Source organism: Poecilia reticulata, linkage group LG8 (assembly GCF_000633615.1).
Source record: "Poecilia reticulata strain Guanapo linkage group LG8, Guppy_female_1.0+MT, whole genome shotgun sequence".
NCBI classification, from domain to species: Eukaryota; Metazoa; Chordata; class Actinopteri; order Cyprinodontiformes; family Poeciliidae; genus Poecilia; species Poecilia reticulata.
Genome location: NC_024338.1, coordinates 20,862,611 through 20,881,953, shown reverse-complemented (window position 1 = coordinate 20,881,953; position 19,343 = coordinate 20,862,611). Strand labels below are relative to the sequence as shown.

Below are 19,343 nucleotides of genomic sequence, written 5' to 3'. Positions count from 1 at the left end.
ACTACAATCATCACATTTAACACATTAATATCAAGGATCAGAGGTTTTATTTTGCACAATCTTGTATCACCAATACAAACAAAGCATTGCATTTAGAAGCACAACTTGTGACTGTCCCAGCGCTCTTGGGTGCCCTCTATTGGTTCTGAGCAGTAAGCAGCTGCTCGGTTTGTTTAGTCTCTGCCAATAGAGTAAACTTCCAATTATAATTGGACATTAAACATTCAAGTGTATAATGCAGCCCTGACCAGAATCAGATGAAAGAWTAGTCACAGTCTCCCTTCCTTCAACAGCAAATGCTATTAGTGCTTGAGTGGTTTATAGATAAAAATCTTCTGTCTCTCTCTCTGTCTGCAAGAAGTGAAAAAGCATCCCCCCCCCACAAGTGTGGGGGGGAAAAAGCCTCCTTCTCCGGTCAAACAGCAGACTTTGTTCCCTTATTTAAGCAGAGCTATGACCTGAACATCACTTGAATATTGAACAACAGTCAAATGTTTGGGATGTGGGTAAAAAAAAAAAAAAAAGGCGTATTGTATTTGTGCCGCCCACTAGGACTGGCTCTTATTTAATTAGTGATTTCTTGTAAGAGGCTCCAGATGAAGCCCCATTGCTTCTGCTCCACCTGGTAGTGACTCTCACACCGAACCTCTGTTTGAAGCTGCAGCATCTAACCTAAAAACATTTTTTTTACACGTATTAAAACATGAGACAGATAATATCTGAAAAAATTACCAACCTCCTCCCTGTTTTGCATAATTACTCCGCTCAGTCAGAAACAGCCTCTCAGAGCTAGCAGTAATCAGCTAGCCGCCATGCTATCAGGAAGTTTTCATTCAGTAACTCTGGATTGTTTATTGTAATGGAACCTGTATTTGCCTTTGAATGTTAAGTTTTATACTTGAATTTTTTGGCAATGTTGAGAGGTCTTATTTGGACTTTTTGCATTATTTAGCCTCTTCAGAGCCTTCATATGTTTTCAGTCTGTTAAAGATAGTATTATCAATATCAGTGCAATTTGCACAATGCCCGTTTTGTTTTTTTCTTGGAAAAAGTGATTAAAAACAAGTTTTTGTCTAAATTAAGGTGAATTCATTGTTCCTTTTTCCACATAATGTAACCGGTAGTGCTTATGATTTAAAAAATAATAATTATGTGATCGGTATCGGTGATCGGAATCGGCAGGAAAAAACCTGATCGGCACATCTCTAGTCTAAACATGAAATAAGCCAGTTCCAGTAGCAGGAATGCGTTCTTTGTACAAAAACATAAAATCATTTTCAGATGCAATTATAGGTAATTTTAGAGGTAGTATTGAAGATCTTGAAGAGTTTTTAGGGTCTAAATGTTTGATAGTTATGTGAGACAGTTTGAAACCCTGCAGAAATGCACACCACACTTGTCAGATTTTTGTTTATTTAAATACTAAACCRTGCTTCCTTTCCCTTGCCCTTTACAGTGACGTGGAAGAGCTCAAATGGTGACTATACCTACATAAGGYGCAAAGCAGAATTTTTGGGGGGAATTCAATAAATATGGCAACATAAAAGGTCACACTTTAAACCCTCCGTGGAGCCGTTTGATCAAATGAATCAAAAAAGCATTCAAATCTCTGACCATGGCTTTATCATAGATGTACATAAACCTCATAGTTACAATACTTCTTTTTTCTTTTTGTTTGTTTGTTTTTCTTTTTTTTGCTTTGTCATGCCACCTGATTAAACTCACTTTGTGTTTCCTGTTATTAGTTCAGAATATCATTAAATAATTAGTGGAAACGCTCCCATTAGGGGTCGTGCGTGCTGAATGGACGAGAGCTCTTCAGGCTCTGCTTTGCCTCATCGTAACGTCAGAGCAGCCTTTTGTCTCCTGATTACCAGTGGGCCTGCCGCTCTCTGGCAACCAGCTCCAAGAAGTGGGAGTGGCTTGCGTAGAGGCCGAAGGACGAGTCCACGTCCACCCACTGGACATGTCCTGCGTCATCGCCAGCCTGCAGAGGCAGCTCGCTCACACTGTCGCCTGTCGATCACAGGAATATTTAGAGGACATGTGTGCAGCTGTAGTGAAGGTAGGGTTTCARGAAAAACGCAAAAGAAAGTTACCCGCTTCATCGTGAAAGTTGACGGCGACCGTCTCCATCCAGGCGTTGTCGGTGTTTCTTGGATCATCAACATATCCTTTGTAGACCTGGAAGGAGAYAGGTTTATCCAATATTGTTTGAGTACTTCCTCATATCCGTTTTTGGTAACTGGATCTCTCACACATATTCAGAGCCCTTGAACTTTTTCACATTTTATGTTAAACCCACAATTTCCAATGGATTGTATGTCACAGTCAAAAACAAAGCAGAATGGTTTTTAAAAAAATTTTTTTTTACAAACTGACCTAGTTCTGGACTAGCTCTTGCTATTCTGCGATCTAAACCATTCTATTGCAGGTTTTCTTCTGTTTTCTTAGCTAAAATGTGATGAAAAACCGTCACATTTACTCACAAGTTACTCACCTGAAACCCTGTAGACCCGAACAGTTTTTGGATGCGTTTGTGGATGTCTTCCCTCTCCGACTGCTTAACTGAAAGCGAGTTCAGGGCTTCCTCCGAGAACTCCCGCTGCAGCGTGAGGGAAACCTGTTCACCTGGATCCACCATCCCCTGTCAAAACCAGGATGTGCAGACCAAGATATATTTTCAGAACGAAAAAGCAAAAGGATAAAAAAAAAAATGGCTTCAAAGCTTAATTTTCCTAACTTTAGCCAGAGAATAAACAAGCACGAGTCGGGGTGCCATAAAAATGTGAACGTTGSTGAGCATGATTGGTCATTTGTCACAGTTGGAGGTAAATTAGTGATGCCACAGCTTTTCTAATGAAGGAAACGGATCAGATGCACATCTTTTATTTATTGTTTTTTTTGTTTTTTTTTTTTCAGAACACCGATTCTAATCCTGTGGGCTGGATTCGAAACTTTTCAAGGAAAAAGGAAACGGAGAGTGAAAGTTTTTGTCCAAGACGCTCTGTTCCTCCGCTGGCTCTCCGCGAGGATGAGTCACTTTAAAGTATGCAGATGACTCAGTCGTTATTAGCCTGCCTAACGATGAAGAAACGGGCCACGGCTTAGTGGCCCGCTTCGTTAGGTGGTGTGATGAGTCCTACTTACAGATTAAGATCTCAAAAACTAAGGATATGATCACTGATTTTCAGAAAACACATTCAGGCACAGGAAACGACTGTTATAAAGGACCAGGCTGTGGAAWCTGTTGACGCCTACAAATATCTGGTCACAGTTATTGACAGCAAACTAAGGCAAACTGTGAGGCTGTATATAAGAAAGGGAACTCAGGAAACTGTCTTCATTCCACCTTGACAAAACCTTGTTGGTTCTATTTTTAATCGAGCCTTTATTGGATTGGTTCCATCTTTCCGCTCTGTGTCCTGGTTTGGTATTTTAACTCTTAAAAAGAAGAACTGCCTGAACCAAATAGAAAAACGGTSCAGTAAGTAGAAGGGATGAGATGCAGCTAAACCCGGAATCATTGTACTTCAGGCAGGTGAGGAGGTTATCCACACCCATCTTAAAAGAGATCCGTCTTATTTTGAATCATGTTCTATTTATATTTATTGTGTGTCGATGTAAAGTTTTCTGTCTGGCAAGAAAGCCGACTCACCTCACTGTAACCAAATCTGTCTAATAGCAAAGTTGATTGATTGGGGATCTTGGATACTCTAAATTCCTTTAGAGTATCCAAAAGGATACTCTAAAGGAATTTAGAGTATCCAATAGGATACTCTAAATTCCTTTATGCAAAGACGAATTGGTTTATTTTGTGTCTTTCTCCACAGCTTCCCTGAAAATGTCATGAAAAAAGGACTAAGAAAATAGCGTACCCCTGGAATGGCCCACTCCCCACAGTCTCTCCTCTTGATGGCCACAAACTGCARGATGGGCTTTTTGGAGGCCGAGTGATGAATCTTTGCTCCGCTGGCATCWACCTTCCATCTGCCACACAGAGTAAAGCTTCAGGTCATCAGAGAGTTAAAAGAATAAAAATCATCTATAGAGACGGTCAGAAGTTTACATGCTAAAAAATAATTCCTGACGCATGTTCCTGACGAGGAACATGCGTTTAGTAATGATTTTGAGCTTTTAAKTCGGCACTTGAATCTTTTGTTCAGGTCGGACTAATAATACAACACACGATTGAAAAATAGAAACTAGTCCCACAGATTTTCTAAATGGTTTTAGTCAAGATGTTTAATGCTTTATCCATGTTAAATGAAGTTTTAATGTGTGTTTGGCATCATTTTCTCATATAAATACCAGATATGTCCAAGTTTTAACCATCCAGTTGTTGATYTGATGTAAACCTCAAAAACATTTGGAGGTCTTCATTATCCTAGAAACTTTGTATACAATGCACCAGTGCCAGTGAGAGCAAAATGAACCCTCAGCAAAATGCTGCCATCACCATGCCTGAAAGGTAGATACAGTGTGCTTAGGTTTAAAAGCCTCACTTTGACTCATAAACATTCTTCTTATATGTGTGTTTGTCCATGTCAACAGCTGMAAATTTTCAGGTGTCCATTTTGGAGCTGAGGATTATTCCTGGCAGCTCCTGGGTTGCTCTTTAACATTATAACTAAATCGGCTTTCGACCAAAGTGGACAGTTTTTGATCGAACAGTTGGAACTGGATTCAATCTGGTCTTCCGACTGACACCAAACACACATCACAAAGGGTTTTGGGAAAGACAAAGCAGACTCACATTAAGCACTCTTAATGGGCCTGACCTCAACCGTCACAAATGCTTAAGCCAGGTCTACGTCCGGAAACCAACCAATTTAAATTATTTCCACCATTTCCGAAACAAATGGCATTTAAAGATACAACCGGCATTAGGGCAGAAGCTAGCTGAAGGTAAAAAAAAGACATGTGGGGCTCTGTGCAACTAGCTAAAAATAATAATCTTTTAGATCTAAATTAATATGGCTTTCATTTAAAAGATGGCTGGATGGAAACGTCTGATCAAGACTTGTTTCCTTTTACAGAAATGAGTTTAATTAGTTGATAGTGAGACTTCTCTGTTTTAGAAACAAAACAATAATCAAAATGCTAATTTATACCTAAATAGACGTTACCTTGTGACAACAGGGTCAGCTGCATGATTGGGTCCCCATCGTCCAAGCAAACCTTGTCCAGTCAAACCAGTGCGTCCACGAGGGTTTCTAGATCAGAAACAATCAGTATTGGAAACTGGGATTTCTTCAGTAAAGATCACAAAGTTGATTAGCTGACCTCCACTTAGGAACAAGCACCTACAGATCGTCCTCACCTAAATGTCACCGTGCATTAACATTAAAGAGTCTGGCGTTTACTTTTTTGTTGGTTTTTTTGTTTTGTTTTTTTTCAGTTTTGCACACACACTCTTGTCAATCCAAGTTCTGCACACACACTCTTTTTAATCCAATTTCAGGGAATTGTTGCAAATTACTGTTGAACTTACAATGGCTTCCCATTTTCCACTTCGTATTTTCCCTCAAAGCTCGACCTGTCCACAGCACCATCAACAGCATTGAACTTTGGAGAGAAGGAACTGCAGGACAAGCAAATGATACACAGAAATGATATGAAAATCTTGGAAAAACTATTCACACACCAAACTTTTTCACCTTTTCTCACATAACAGCTAATAATTGAAATGCATTTGGTGTTTATGTGACAGACAAAGTAGCTTGTGACTGGGAGGCAAAAAATAAACATAATTTTTTTTAAATATAAAGTAAAACTGACACTTTTATTCAGTTCAAGCAACTGTATAGTCATGCGTAAGAAATGCCAAGGTCCAGATGGAAATGCAGTTGAGAATCTGCGCTAAGAGAATCAGCATTCACAGACACAAGTGATCTAATCTGACTGAGCCTGAGCTATTTTAGAAAGAAGACAAAACATCCGTATCTGCAGATGCATCCCTGACAGAAACACGCATTTGAAACATTTGCAGCTTTAATTGCAAAAAAAAAAGATTAATTGATTAATTTATAGGGGGAACTGAATTCAAATGAATGGCCTACTTTTTACTTTCATATTTTCAAAAAAAGAAAAGTTGAAAACCATGTACAGATTTGCTTCCACTTCAAAATTATGCACTACTTTGTTCTGATCCATTGCATAATTTATCACAGTTAACATGCTGTGGACCTTGTGGCTCTTATGTGACAAACAGGGAGTACTTTTTCAAGTATAAGAAAGCAAATAAGTGAAATGTACACTGTGTAATCAAATCAAATTATCCAGATGTTAGATTTATTTAAACAGCAGGCGTTGCTCACCCAATATCGGGATCAGCCCAGACTGGCTTCTTTAAAACAACTGGAGCAGTGTGGTTGACTGGGCTGTACTCGGGCCATTTCTGATTCCAGTCCACCTTGTCGTCAGGTACAGCGAAGCGCTTGATGGTGGACTCTGGATACTGTGGACATCTGGCTTTTACATGAGGACCTGCTGGGGAGGGCATGGTCCCGATACTGCTGGTGTAATAGTCCCCACAAATAGGTTTAATATGTTTACTGGTTCTGTAAAGATGATGGGATGAGCAAAGAACCGCAGGTCTGAAGAGGGCAACAAAAAAGCCACAGATCACACAACTACTTTAAGTTCTGGTTTATTGGCTGCATGTAGATAACTACTTAGTTTCTATTTAGTTTGAAACCGACAACATAAAGCTGCTCATACCTTGCTCCAGAGGTGGAGGCGGTCAACGGGAGTCCAAACAGAGTTATCGCCAAACGAATAGCACTTGTCCAGTATCGTCTCGAAGGTGAGAAAAGCATTCCTTGAACGTTATGAGTAAATCATCTACACAACCCACCCAATGCCGTGAACAGGAAGTGCACTCCTTTGCGTGATGACGTAGGCAAGGGCCTGTAGCTGGACGCATCTTTACAAAAACACAAGTTGTTTCGCATTGTTTGTCGGGAAAACTAGAGCTCTACAATAAAAATAGTTTTTTATATCATTGAAAGTGTTTAGCATTATGACATATTTTACTATAGCCTACATAAGAAAAATGAAATGTCATCTGATATGGAATAAAATTATTCCATCAGTTATGGTTTCTGGACCAGCAAAGGAGACCCAGACCATCACTTTGCTACCACCATGTTTTATGTGGTTGGCAGTAGAAAAGGTAAAGTTATACGTGTCCCAAAGCGTCCTTTAAGAATATTAACTTTGGTTACCTACCTTACAGCACCTAATACAAAGTGATTTCTATTCAAATAACTGATTTCTGAAAAACAAAATTAAAACAGAGTCCACTTTTGTTTGTTTCTAACGTAACAAAATTACTTAAAATAAAAAATGAAATGAATTAAACGTAGTTATTTGGTGCTTTTCAACCAGTTGAATTTCTGTAGTTATTTGTTTTTCTGCGTTTCTCACCCTTATAATGCAACACTGTAAAAGGAACAATATACTAAAGGATTAAAGTAATTTGTAAGGGCTTGTTATATAATAAAAACCCTGTATAGGTTAGGTTTTTTTTAAGTCAAATGTTCCCTTTCCAATATGGCGGATGCACCGACGTATTGCTTCTACAGCTAAAGTGGCGCCTACTCGCCTACACACCTACTGCTGGCTGGTGGCTGTCCCTCTAACGCGCTTGTTCTGCTTTGCTGCTTTGTTTAGTTGTAAGACTGATCTTGCCCCGCCCAAACAATGCAGCCCTGTAAACATATCCAGCGCACCTGTACGATGCCGTAGTTTTGCACGCGCATTTACGCTTAGTGCTGAGAACTAACCGCGCTCGCGCACCAAATCCATTTACGTTGTTGGTTGTAAAGAGGAGCGCTACATCGCCCTCTCTGCTCCATTCCCTCCGTTCAGCAGAATCATCCGCCGGAGCTAAGTGACGGAAAGCTGGAAAACCCTGCTGAAGACAGCGGCATTTTTTCGGAAGGAAACACCCTCAGAGAGCGGGAGCGGTTTGTAGAGAAGAATGGCGGATTCATGCGGCGATATGCCTGTCAAGGCCGAGAACTCGGAGTGCGCTGAAATAGTTGTTGATACAACTGAGCCGTCGAAAGCGATTAGTACTGGTACTGGTCTCGGTTCTGGCTCTGGTCCTTGCCCCAGCTCTGACCCTGCCCCTGGCTCAGACATTGGCTCTGACCCCCGTCCTGGACTCGACCCCGACCCTGAAGCTGCACCTAAACCCATCCCCATGTCTGTATCCAAACTGGAGGAGGCATCGGCCCCTGGTTCTGGCGTTGTCTCCGGTTCTGACCCTTCTCTTGGCGCCGATTCTGGTTCAGCAGAACCCATGACTGTGTCCGAGTCTGAGGAGGCAGCGGCCGCTGCTCCTAGGACTGACCCTGGTCATGCTCGCAACCCCGGCCATGTCCCTGGTTCTGGTCGTGCCCCCTGCGCCGACTCTGTCCCCATGGCGATCTCTGGACCGGAGGAGGCTGCGCCCCCACCTCGGTTGCCCAAAACAGACGTGGAGCTGGTGAAGGGACAGGCATTTGACGTTGGACCCCGCTACACCAACCTGGCTTACATCGGGGAGGGAGCGTACGGGATGGTGTGGTGAGTACTGTTTGCTAGCTCCCATCGCGCGCTTCCCTTCAAGCTCTTTTAAACAGCGCATCTTTTCAAAATAGATGCACTTAAAACAGGGAGTGCAACAAAAAAAAAAAAAAAACATGCAACTTTGCAGCAGTCCTGGTTAACAGGTTAGTTGAGCTGCTGCTACAGGCGGGGCTCTAATAAGCTGTACAGGAAGCGAGATTGGGAGTGATTGCGCAGGACGCGGTTTACTTTTCTCAAATATGTTAGCAAGCTGTACTCAGTCTCAAATGTGCCACAAGCCTAATTGAACCACAGTTCTCCTCTCTGCAGGAATAAGCCGCAGCATAGTGTCGGGGGGTGGATTTGTTAGTTGTGGCGAGGCCTTTCCTGCTGTTATGTGATCTGCAGCCCTGCGTGGCCACTTTGTGAAGTCATCACTGGACCAGAAGAAGATCAGATAGGGAGTGTAATATATATATATATTTTTTAAATCGAGATAAAAACACCCATTCGTGTCGGGATGAGGCAGAGGGTAGTTTACATATTTCACATTTGTTTGACTGATGTCAGAAGTGTGATGATGCCACCATACATGCAGACAGTGTAAACATCACATTGGTTTAGAGGAGGAAGAACAATTAGTCTGCAAAATGACAGAAAAAGTTCACATTAAACCCAAAGGAGGAGTCATCTGACTGCTGCTGGCTGGTTTGGCCACTTTGTGGTTTTATTTCAGAGCTGAGCTCTAATGGCTTAATGAGTGGTGGTGGGGGATTATTCATTTATCTTATTTTATACAGAAGATTAAGGGAAAAGGAGCAGATTTTGATGTTTAAATGATTGCGTCATACATTCATTCTCCACGTATCATCAAGTATACAGATGTTTAAATCAATCAATTTCCCCTGGATTCAAAATACATTTTTTGCTTTCTTCTTTTTAATCATTGTTTATTTTGAGGCACTTTGAAAAAAAAATCTGGTAAATTTTAAGGATAGAGATGCACCAATTTTTTAGGTCCAGTTTTGAAGTACAAAACTGTGCTGCAATGTACATGCTGTTTGCTGATGCATTTATAGACAGAAAACTGAGGGAGTTCTTAGCTTTGACGCATTCAATGACTAGGAAAAAAGTAGATTTTTCTTTTTTTTTATCACCAATCAGGGGGAAATTGTCTGATTTCAATCAGGCAGCTAGATCAGTGCATCTCTATATTTGACTTAAATGTTCAGTTTCAGTGTGAGTTGTGTGTGTGCTACTACTTGTGTGTTGTCCTTCCTTTTCCTGTATCCAGTTCAGCTCAGGACAACTGGACCCAACAGCGGGTGGCCATCAAGAAAATCAGCCCATTTGAGCACCAGACGTACTGCCAGCGCACGCTGAGAGAGATCAAGATCCTGCTGCGCTTCCGCCACGAGAACATCATCGGGATCAATGACATCATCAGGGCGCCGCAGTTGGAGAACATGAGAGACGTGTATCCTGCCACGCTCGGACGCGCAAAATTCGGAGCTGAGTGTTACAGAGATTTTTTTTCTCTTAATTTTAAGATGAGCTGAGAGGAAACTTTCAGCTAAGAGCAGTGAAGCTCAGATAGCATCAAGGTTTCTATGGTTACCAAAGCAGGTGCTCGGTACTGGAGACAAAAACCTTGGAAGAGTTGCAGGGATTTATTTGTTAGTTTTGTTGTTGTTTGGCTTTGTCGTCTACTCTTGTCATGTTTAATTGTGCAGAGACTCCTGCGCTCTCGCACTTTCATTGCGGCAGGTTTTCTTTTTTTTTTTTTTAGTGTGTGGCTTTGAGAATTGGGCTCCACTTCCAGTCAAGCCGCCTGCGAGGCATCTGATGAGGTTAAACAAGACGACCGCGTTAGTAATGACTTAGACGGGATCCTACAGCGCCATAGAGCTTCAGCAGGCCCTTTTTTCCGGCTTAAAAAACTTCAATATGAAACTCTGTTGAGATTGATATTGAATATAAAGTAAGCAGAGTTGAACTGCTGGAAGGTTATTGCAGTTTCAAGTGTTTTTATTATTTGAGGTTACTGTAGCAAGGCCTACCTTTCAGGGATCACATAATTTAATTTTCTACGAAACAAAAATACCGTACGGTATCCTTCCAAAAATTGCATCCAAGTAGTTTGTTTCATTTGGGGTTTTGTAATGACTCTTTTGATTGGACATATTGTGCAAGTTTAGTATAAACTAGGGATATGGACCAAATTTTGTGGCACTGTTGTCATAATGATAAAAATAATAAACTATTCCTTGTTTTTTTTTTGTTTTTTTTAGGCAACGTTTGGCTGTGACTGCATGACACAGCATTCATAACGCATTCATAATGCTCTGAAAAACATACATTTTTGAAACGGGCTTCTTCAAGACGACTTAGAGTGATTTCTATCGCTAACCTGCATGCGGATTATTTATTGATATTTATTGATGATCTTGTGGAGACAATACTGTTAGTTTTGGGGGAATTTTATTATTAAAAAAAAAAATAGTAATAATCTTGATTCACGATAATTGATAAACTATACAATAAATACTCACCCCTAGTATAAACCAATTTTTTTGTAAGAATGCCACCATCAGCCATATTTTTTAAAATTCCAACTATTTAACTTTTTTTTTTGTTATTTAGTGCCAAATAAAGTCTATTTATTTCCATCCTGTACTACCACTTTTAAAACTACTGTAAATAAAGTGTGTTTCACATTTTTAGGACAAAAATTAGATTAGCACTGATACTTATTTTTCTCAAAGTAGATTTTCTCTCCATCCCATACATTTAAATATATGGATTTGCAAAATATTAAAAAATATATTTTTTTCCTAGTCAAAAAAATAAACATTGGAATGGATTTCAACTCCAGATAATGGGGGACTTTTAATGTAACTTCAGTTGTAAATTCAAAAAGTGTTTTTTTTTTGTTTTTTTTTCCCTGAAAATATGTCAATACCAAACGAAGATGGGTTCCTCCGTCTTGCCTAAATGGAGGAACCTATGCCTCAAGATTAAGGGAATTCGTTTTACCTATGCCTCAAAACAGGCATAGGTAAAAATGTCAAATAAAATACAAAAACCGGGCAGGGTTAATCTAACACATCACCTGTGGTGGTTAAGCTGCTTCAGTTGTTTTTCCTTTGGTTCCCGTTGAGCAGTGATGTGTGGGCTCGGCCCGCCAGCGAGCTGCTGTCGCTGAGAGCTGCTCTGGCTGCTGCTTTGTTCAAAAGCTTCATTGTTTCCAGAAAAAAGAAAAAACATGGCAGGAATGTCTGAGTCTTTCAATCGTGTCATGTTTGATGCTCCCAGTCGGTTTAGTTGCTCAGTTGTTGCCACCTTGGAAAGGCGTTTGTTACCGAGCAAAAGTAACAACTGATGGGGTCTGAACAGCTGAGATCAACAGATAATGCTGTGAACACAGCTTTGTATTGATGCCAACAGTTGGAGTGGATCATTTTTCTTCTCTCTTTGCCAAAGAAAAGCTGCTCATTTGCTGTCTGTCGTTTGGTTTTTGGTTATGCCCAGTGAGGAAACACACAGCAGTATCTGTCATGCACAGCACAGAACAGTCTTTTCTGATCTTCTTTTATATATTATTTTTTATATATCTCACCCTGCTAGGTTTCTAGTCGATTACCATGAAAGAAAGCTGATTATGCTACTTGTGCTTAGATTTTGCTCCCAGGTTTGGGATCGGTATGTTATATGAAAACCCAGTGACGACCCCGTTATTGGTTCTCCAGTAGAATCTGTCAGATTTCTGTTTTAAAATCTTTGTGCGCTCCGAGAGGATTCCCACGGCCTTTCAGCAGAGAAATCAAGCCCACAGCATCACAGATCCTCCACCGGATTTAGCTTGTGGGTGTGAGGGGTGTTTGTTGCTGAAAAGTCCGCTGAAGTCCGTCAGAGTTTTGCTAGCAAAGGATGACGATAAGAAATGATCTCATTTAAAATTTTGTCCTACCTTCTTTTTTGGGTTCATTGCAGAAAGTTGCCTCCGACTACAGTGTAAGGTACAGTTAGCTAATATCTGCTGCAGTTCTTTGGTATTTTAAAAGTAACATTGCAACAACAATAATTTTGCAATATGTTGTGCAGCTCTAATTGTTACCACTTACTTTAGAAGACATTGCATGCAGCTCTGCAAGCTTTGGTTGATCAATGCAACTATGCGTGGCACTGTCTTGTTAAATATAATGCGGCTGTTGTTTAACAGGGATTTTCTAATACCATGCGTAACTTTTGTTATGTTACTTTAAATCATTTCCTCATGGCTAAAGGTCAGAACATGAGCGACCTCATCGATTGTTCTTCTGATAACCGTGCATCTGTTCTTTCTGTCTAGGTTTTGCAGTTGCTTTATTTATTTTTTTCTGTTTTATCAGAGAGTGATTGGAGGAACATAGTCATTGCAACACACGTTTCACGTCGTCTGCAGCCCAACGTTTTGCAGTTTCGGGTTGAATAAAAGAGGTGAACGTTGGTCTGACGTGAAATAAATATATATTTAAAAAAAAGAAAATATGAAGCCCCCTCATTTTGTCAGGTCAATGTAAAAAAAAAAAGGACGTGACTTTCTTTCTGTCAGTTTTGGTTCGTTTGCCTTGACCCGTGCGTGTGCCCAGCTACATCGTGCAGACGCTGATGGAGACGGACCTGTACAAGCTCTTGAAGACCCAGAAGCTGAGCAACGAGCACGTGTGCTACTTCCTCTACCAGATCCTGAGGGGCCTCAAGTACATTCACTCCGCCAACGTGCTGCACCGGGACCTCAAGCCCTCCAACCTGCTCATCAACACCACCTGCGACCTCAAGGTGAGTCTGGACATCTGGCGTTAAAAGTTTTCCTCAGAGACCAAGTAGAAGGACGTCGTACCTTCAAAGGCGCTCGTACCTCTTGAGGTGTGTCACATTTTGTCATTTTTTTAAATAGAACAACACAAATTAGTGCTTAAAGTCCTGATCTGCGGTAAGACTTTTTGCATAATTTTGTCTGCCCGTCACAATAAAATACACCGCAGCGTGTGGAGGATGCAAATACCGTGGCATTTGGTTTTGAGTTTTCATGACAATGGAGGACGCTCTAGTTCCTCCTCTGTACAATGTTGTGTTATGTCTTGGACCAATCTGGTTTTCCCCTGTTTTAATTTTACTTTTGCTTAAAATCTACACGTTCCCAGTACAGCTGCACCTGGCTTGGTGATTTTAGCTGTTGGTCAGGTGCTGCTTTTAAATACCTCCTCAGTTTCAAGAGTTTTAAAAACTTCACATTTCAATTTCTTTGTCTTTTTTTTTTTTTTCTTTTAGCAGAGTAAAATGCAAACTTGTTCCGAAAGTTTGCATCCATAATCTTGTTTACAAATAATAATGTGTTTGAAATTACAGTAGATGTGAAGGTTTCTATATATCACATTTTGTAACAAACGTCAGTCTATTCTAGTGAGACTTTGTGCCATGAGGCAACGTGAAGCAAGCCCATCCAGGAAGTTGCAATCGCAACTATTCATGCAAATTTGTTCGTCGTTCTCAAATTTTGAACGTTGCAATTTTCACCCATCACCGCAAGTTTTACGCAAGCCTAACCAGTTGCCTTCAGGTTCTCTGTAGTTTCTTCTCTTCTGACCAATCACCACACTCGGCTGAATTTTGTCCAATCTTCTCAACTCTTTTCTAAATTGGACTTTCTGTTTCATGACATCTCTTGACAGTCAAACCTGCAAGACGAGAGCACGTGTGACGCTAAACATTTGCCCTTGTTTTCTTTCTTCTTTTGCTTCTTCTTACGCGTCGGGCATAATTTCATTCGCATTAAGGATTTTTTTTTTTTTGTAGAACCATGTTATGACATGAATAAAAAAATAAAATAAAAATTGCAGCTTTGACCACAAGCCTGTGAAAAAGGTGCCTCAAAATCTGTGATTATTTCTCTTTTTGACTGCAACAATCGTAAAATAACACTTAAGTTAAAAAAACGGTTTATTTTAACTTTTGCTATCTCATTAAGAGCTGTTATGGACAATCCAAAAAAAACTGCTTCCAGCTTTGGAGCTGCAGGTTCTGTTCTTTTGCATAAAACCTATCAAAGTTTGTGCTTGTAGCTGAGAAATTGGGGGAAATTGTTAAATTAAATTAAAATGTCATTTTGCAGCTTCCTCTCAGTCTTGTTATTTTTGTTTGCTTGATCTAACCTCTCTGCGTGTGTGTGTGTGCGTGCGTGTGTGTAGTGTATAATCCACAGTGGTTTTGTGAACATTTGGCATTCAACCATCAATCCCTGGATTAGCTGATCATACGTGAGGAATGGAGCACAAAGGAAGCGTTTCAAAGCAGCGTGTTGCCAAAGTCTGACCTAATCCTAGAGCAGCTGTACAGTTGTGACTTTGCTTTCTGGCTACAATGTGCAGAAAACATTAAAAATAGATTTGCACAGCAAACAGGGGTAAGTTAGAAAGAATGAACCGTCATGTTTGCATCTTTTATTAAAAAAAGGTTTGATGTACTTGCGTTGTTCCTCTTATTAAACCTGCTGCTGCCTCCTAGTGAACTCCATTCCTTCTCGGCACATTATCCTGCTTAAATGTTGCCGGATTACGTGCACATTACACAATTTACAGGACTTCAAAAGTGGCTTTATTAATAAAACGGGAACTTAAGAAGCGGTGTGTGTCCTCTGGCTGGAGCTTGGGAATTAGTTTGAAAATAGTGTAAGAACTGATTTGTTTTTTTTGTTGGTTTTTTTTTCCCTTTTTGTTTCTTTCTCAGATTTGCGACTTCGGCCTGGCTCGGATAGCCGACCCAGTTCACGACCACACTGGTTTCCTCACAGAGTACGTGGCCACACGTTGGTACAGAGCCCCAGAAATCATGCTCAACTCAAAGGTACAAGTTGAACTCACTCACTCTCACGGTTTTGGTATTTGACTTGCAAATTAGTAAAAATTTAACTGCACGGGTGTGTTTTTTGTTTTGTTTTGTTCTTTTCAGGGCTACTCAAAGTCAATCGACATGTGGTCAGTGGGCTGCATCCTGGCTGAGATGTTGTCCAACAAACCCATCTTTCCTGGGAAACACTACTTGGACCAACTAAACCACATACTGGGTGAGACTTTTTTTTTTTATTAACTGCAATCATGATGGGGACAAAAAGCAAAAAAAATTAAAAAGGAGCCGTGCTGAACAACATCTGTGTGTGCAGGCGTACTTGGCTCACCGTCTCAAGAAGATCTGAACTGCATAATCAACCTGAAGGCGCGGAACTACCTTCAGTCCCTGCCCCCTAAGACCAGGATTCCCTGGGACAGACTCTTTCCGAAGGCAGACCCAAAAGGTAAATCAGCTTATTATGACTACTGCGAATGTTTGAAAAGACCTGGAAAATGAGGATATTCCAAAGGAAAGTTTCTAAGTTTGTTTTGCTGCCTACATTGTTTAGAAATTACTGTCATTTAAACATTTGAAAAGTAGGTCAGAGTAATTAAACCACAGCCTGATTAAAAGCAGGAAAACATAATATGAATCTGCAGACAGAGAAACTTAACATGCATGAAGATTCACTTGTGTTGCATTTTTATTACGTTTAAGTTTAAACAAGCAAACTGTAGGTGAAAATCTGACTGTTAAACAAACAAAAAAAACTAAGAAACATGTTGCTAGAAACCTAATGCTGCTTGTGGGGATATTTGTCAATCAATAAAGTTGGATTGTTTTATTGGAAAACGCAAAGTTACTCCAAACGAGATGCGTTCTCTGGGATCATGCAGCAAAAGATGGATCGACCACAAACRAATGTATAAAAAACKGATTAAATGAATTAAACTACTGCAGTAATATAAAAGGCATCATTTTAACATCTTGAGGAGGAGAAGTGTGCAGCGGTCGGTTCGTTTTGTCATCCAAYATGGTTTGTTATCTGTGTCCAGTTAGATTCAGGAACCAAACGCTGTGACAAGTTTCCATGTTCAGGGTTCCTACACATATAGAGACTTAATGAAGAGAAAAAAAAAACAGAGATCTGGAGTTTTATGATGTTTTAAACATTTGAGTACTGACAAACTAAACATTTTTCTTACTGAAWTAATTTTTTGCACGAGTGTGTAGAAACTCTAAACATTTGCTAATGGCAGAAGACGGTTAATGACGACTCCTTGTTCTTCTCTGAAGCCTTGGACCTGTTGTGTCGCATGTTGACATTTAACCCCAACAAGCGCATCACCGTTGAAGAAGCCCTGGCTCATCCCTACCTGGAGCAGTACTACGACCCCACCGATGAGGTACAAATACGTCTTATTTGTACGATAAACCAAAGTTTATCGCAGAGCGACAGTTAGAGAAGCGACTTCGTACTGGAGTTTAAACTGTTGCGAAGCCTATTGAAGGTAGCTGCRCTCTGGAACTGCGAAGGGGAAGAAAGTTGATCATATTTGTAAAAGGGCGGGTAATACCATTGATTTGCTTTGTTGTTTTTGTTTTCAGTTTGGTTTTATTGGTAGAAAAAAAAACCTGTAGTTCACCACCGATGTGAACGGCTACTTGTTACAAAAATTTTATGAAAATAATTAAATAAATAATGATGGATCAACTGCAACACCAAGGTCCCCTACGTCCATTGTGCAAAATAGTGACAGTGGATGGAAGCAGCTGAAAGTCTTTTATTTTTTTTTTAAACATTAAGTCATTGTTTAGTCCATTTAACTAAACTAGGAGACTTGTCAATCATGTCAATCAAATTCATGTCATGTCAATCAAATTCTGTGCATTTGTTTCTCCTAAGCTTTTTTTTTTAATTATTTTAAACTTCACTTCAAGCTGATCCTGTGTASCTTGGTAAGAAAGGAAATGACAAATATAAATAGACAGTTTTTTGTCATTTCACTTAAACAACAAGGTGGAAGAGTGTTGCAGGTGAAGCAAATTATTTGGAGAGTGTGGCTGCTAATTGAGTTTAACTCAATCCACATTTCACTAAAYGGAACACAATAAGTGTTTTCTAACATAAGAAAACTTGTGATAACAAGACCTGCGGCTGCAGCCGCAGCTGACCTTAATGGTCAGCCGCAGCCAGACCATTAAGGCATGCCTTAATGGTCTGGCTGTTGACCTTGCGAGAGCCATCTGCTGTCACCATGGCAACAGAACCATGTCCTCTAACTTCCTTAAAGCYAGTAGTCCAAAAATCGCTCAGACCTGGGGCTCAATGCGTTTCCAACGGAGGCTGTTTCAGATGGGTGAGGAGAAATGGACCCTTTTCTACCTTTTTGCTGTCTTGAAGCCGACTCGCACATGGAAGATCTTCGGGGAGACAGGAGTGCTCACTTCATCCCTTTTGTCTATGTTTCCCACAAGCCGCCACACGYTCCTRTTAGAAAGAGAGAAAATAATCTGCTTTCTGCACTGTTGCCCTCCAGGCGCACATTTGTTAGTGCACTTTTAATTTTACAGCGGTGTAGTTCAAAGACTCTTCTTGTGTCAGGAAAGTGGATTTTGGACTTTATCTTAAAACAAAGGACTTGGATTTAACTGTAAGCTGTTAAAGTTTCTAGTTGCCAAAWTCTTAAACCAATYAGACTCTTTAGCTCCTGTTTTGACCCGTGTTGTGTGCGCTCTGGTGTTAGCCCGAAGCGGAGACGCCATTTGACTTCACAACAGAACTGGACGATCTTCCCAAGGAGACGCTGAAGGAAATGATCTACGACGAAACGGCTCGTTTCCAGACGATCAGCTGAGGCACAGGTACGTGACAGTCAGCCTCATGCTCTCAGTGGCCATTTTACATGGATTTAAAGTAAAACACGTCTGTTTTACATGGGTATTCTGCTGAAAAGTTTGTGAACTTAAAGTAGGGGGGAAAAAAACTAATTTAAAACTAACATCTTAAATTTTATGAAGACGCTTCTTAATTTATAATTTGTATAAAAGTCTTGATGTTTTGGATTATTCTTTGTTCTTTCTTTGCAGTTTTGCTGAGTTGTTCCAGCGACGCTTGGAGCCAGAAGACCCTGAACGATATGTTAAAACAAAAGAAAAGTGCATCCTGAAGAAACCGACAAATATATACATTAACCTGCTTACCTTTGCATTTCCACTGCAAGAAGGAGCTAAGTATAAAAATGGGTCGCCGTTACCGAGCAGGGTGTACTCTGTCAAATTCATGCCATTTCCGTTTTGTCCACGTTGGACTCCTCACTCACCTCAGATATAATTTTTTTCCCCTTGTTTTTAAGCCCATTTTTACTGCTCCGGCTTGTCTAGCACCTTCTGCGGTAACTCCTCTCCTCGCCAACGCGTATAAACCATCCTACTGTATTAACCAGCTCTGTAACGCTCCTGATCTATGAGAACGAGTAAAAGCTTTGAATATTTGAGGGCTTAAAGAACCGGGACGGGGATGCTAACCGGGTGTGTGCATGTACGTACAGAATATAATGGATTTTCTAGATTTTTTTTTTTTTTTTTTTTTTTTATGTGGTTGTCAGTTTTTGTTTGTAGGGTGTATTTTTGAGTCTTTTTTTAGTTGTTGTTTGTGTGCTTCTGATTTTTTTTTTTTTTTTTGTTAGGTTTTTTTTTTTGGACAATAATTGATATTTTTAGTGGCATGTTGTCAGAATTTCTTTACCGTTTCTCCTTTTTCTGTACGAAAACACAGCTGAATGCATGCATTCCTGAAATTGAGCAAAGGTGCAAAGAGACCCCGGGGGGGGACAAAATTGATGCACAACTCACCCCAAGGCCAAGCACACTGAAGACTCACATGGTTTAGCAACATGACACATACTGGATGA

At 40.3% G+C, this 19,343-nt stretch overlaps 2 protein-coding genes across 3 annotated transcripts; one reads left to right on the top strand and one right to left on the bottom strand.

Annotated features, from left to right (window-relative positions):
* Positions 1-1,396: 1,396 nt before the first annotated feature.
* Positions 1,397-6,909, bottom strand: nudt9 (nudix (nucleoside diphosphate linked moiety X)-type motif 9). Of its 2 annotated transcripts, none has more exons than XM_008416622.2 (8): positions 6,724-6,909; positions 6,321-6,599; positions 5,495-5,584; positions 5,130-5,216; positions 3,879-3,990; positions 2,501-2,647; positions 2,100-2,184; positions 1,397-2,016 (listed from the first exon to the last, which is right to left on the bottom strand). In XM_008416622.2, the coding sequence occupies exons 1-8, from the start codon at positions 6,819-6,821 to the stop codon at positions 1,871-1,873; spliced, it is 1,044 nt and encodes a 347-aa protein (XP_008414844.1). In that variant the 5' UTR covers positions 6,822-6,909; the 3' UTR covers positions 1,397-1,870. The 2 variants fall into 2 exon arrangements, with proteins under 2 accessions (XP_008414844.1, XP_008414845.1); XM_008416623.2 differs by having other exon boundaries at positions 6,321-6,563.
* A 436-nt stretch (positions 6,910-7,345) lies between these two features.
* On the top strand, positions 7,346-18,690 carry mapk3 (mitogen-activated protein kinase 3). Its single transcript, XM_008416621.2, has 9 exons — positions 7,346-8,577; positions 9,854-10,036; positions 13,191-13,380; positions 15,328-15,444; positions 15,550-15,664; positions 15,761-15,892; positions 16,726-16,835; positions 18,177-18,294; positions 18,520-18,690. Exons 1-8 carry the CDS (start codon positions 7,988-7,990, stop codon positions 18,285-18,287), a joined length of 1,548 nt encoding a protein of 515 aa, XP_008414843.1. The 5' UTR covers positions 7,346-7,987; the 3' UTR covers positions 18,288-18,294; positions 18,520-18,690.
* Positions 18,691-19,343: the final 653 nt, after the last annotated feature.

Bases quoted from the DNA above. Each gene is read 5' to 3' on its own strand.
- mapk3 (XM_008416621.2), top strand. From the start codon at position 7,988: ATGGCGGATTCATGCGGCGATATGCCTGTCAAGGCCGAGAACTCGGAG. The intron at 8,578-9,853 runs GTGAGTACTGTT...TCCTGTATCCAG, and splicing joins GGAGCGTACGGGATGGTGTG to TTCAGCTCAGGACAACTGGA. The intron at 10,037-13,190 runs GTATCCTGCCAC...GCGTGTGCCCAG, and splicing joins TTGGAGAACATGAGAGACGT to CTACATCGTGCAGACGCTGA.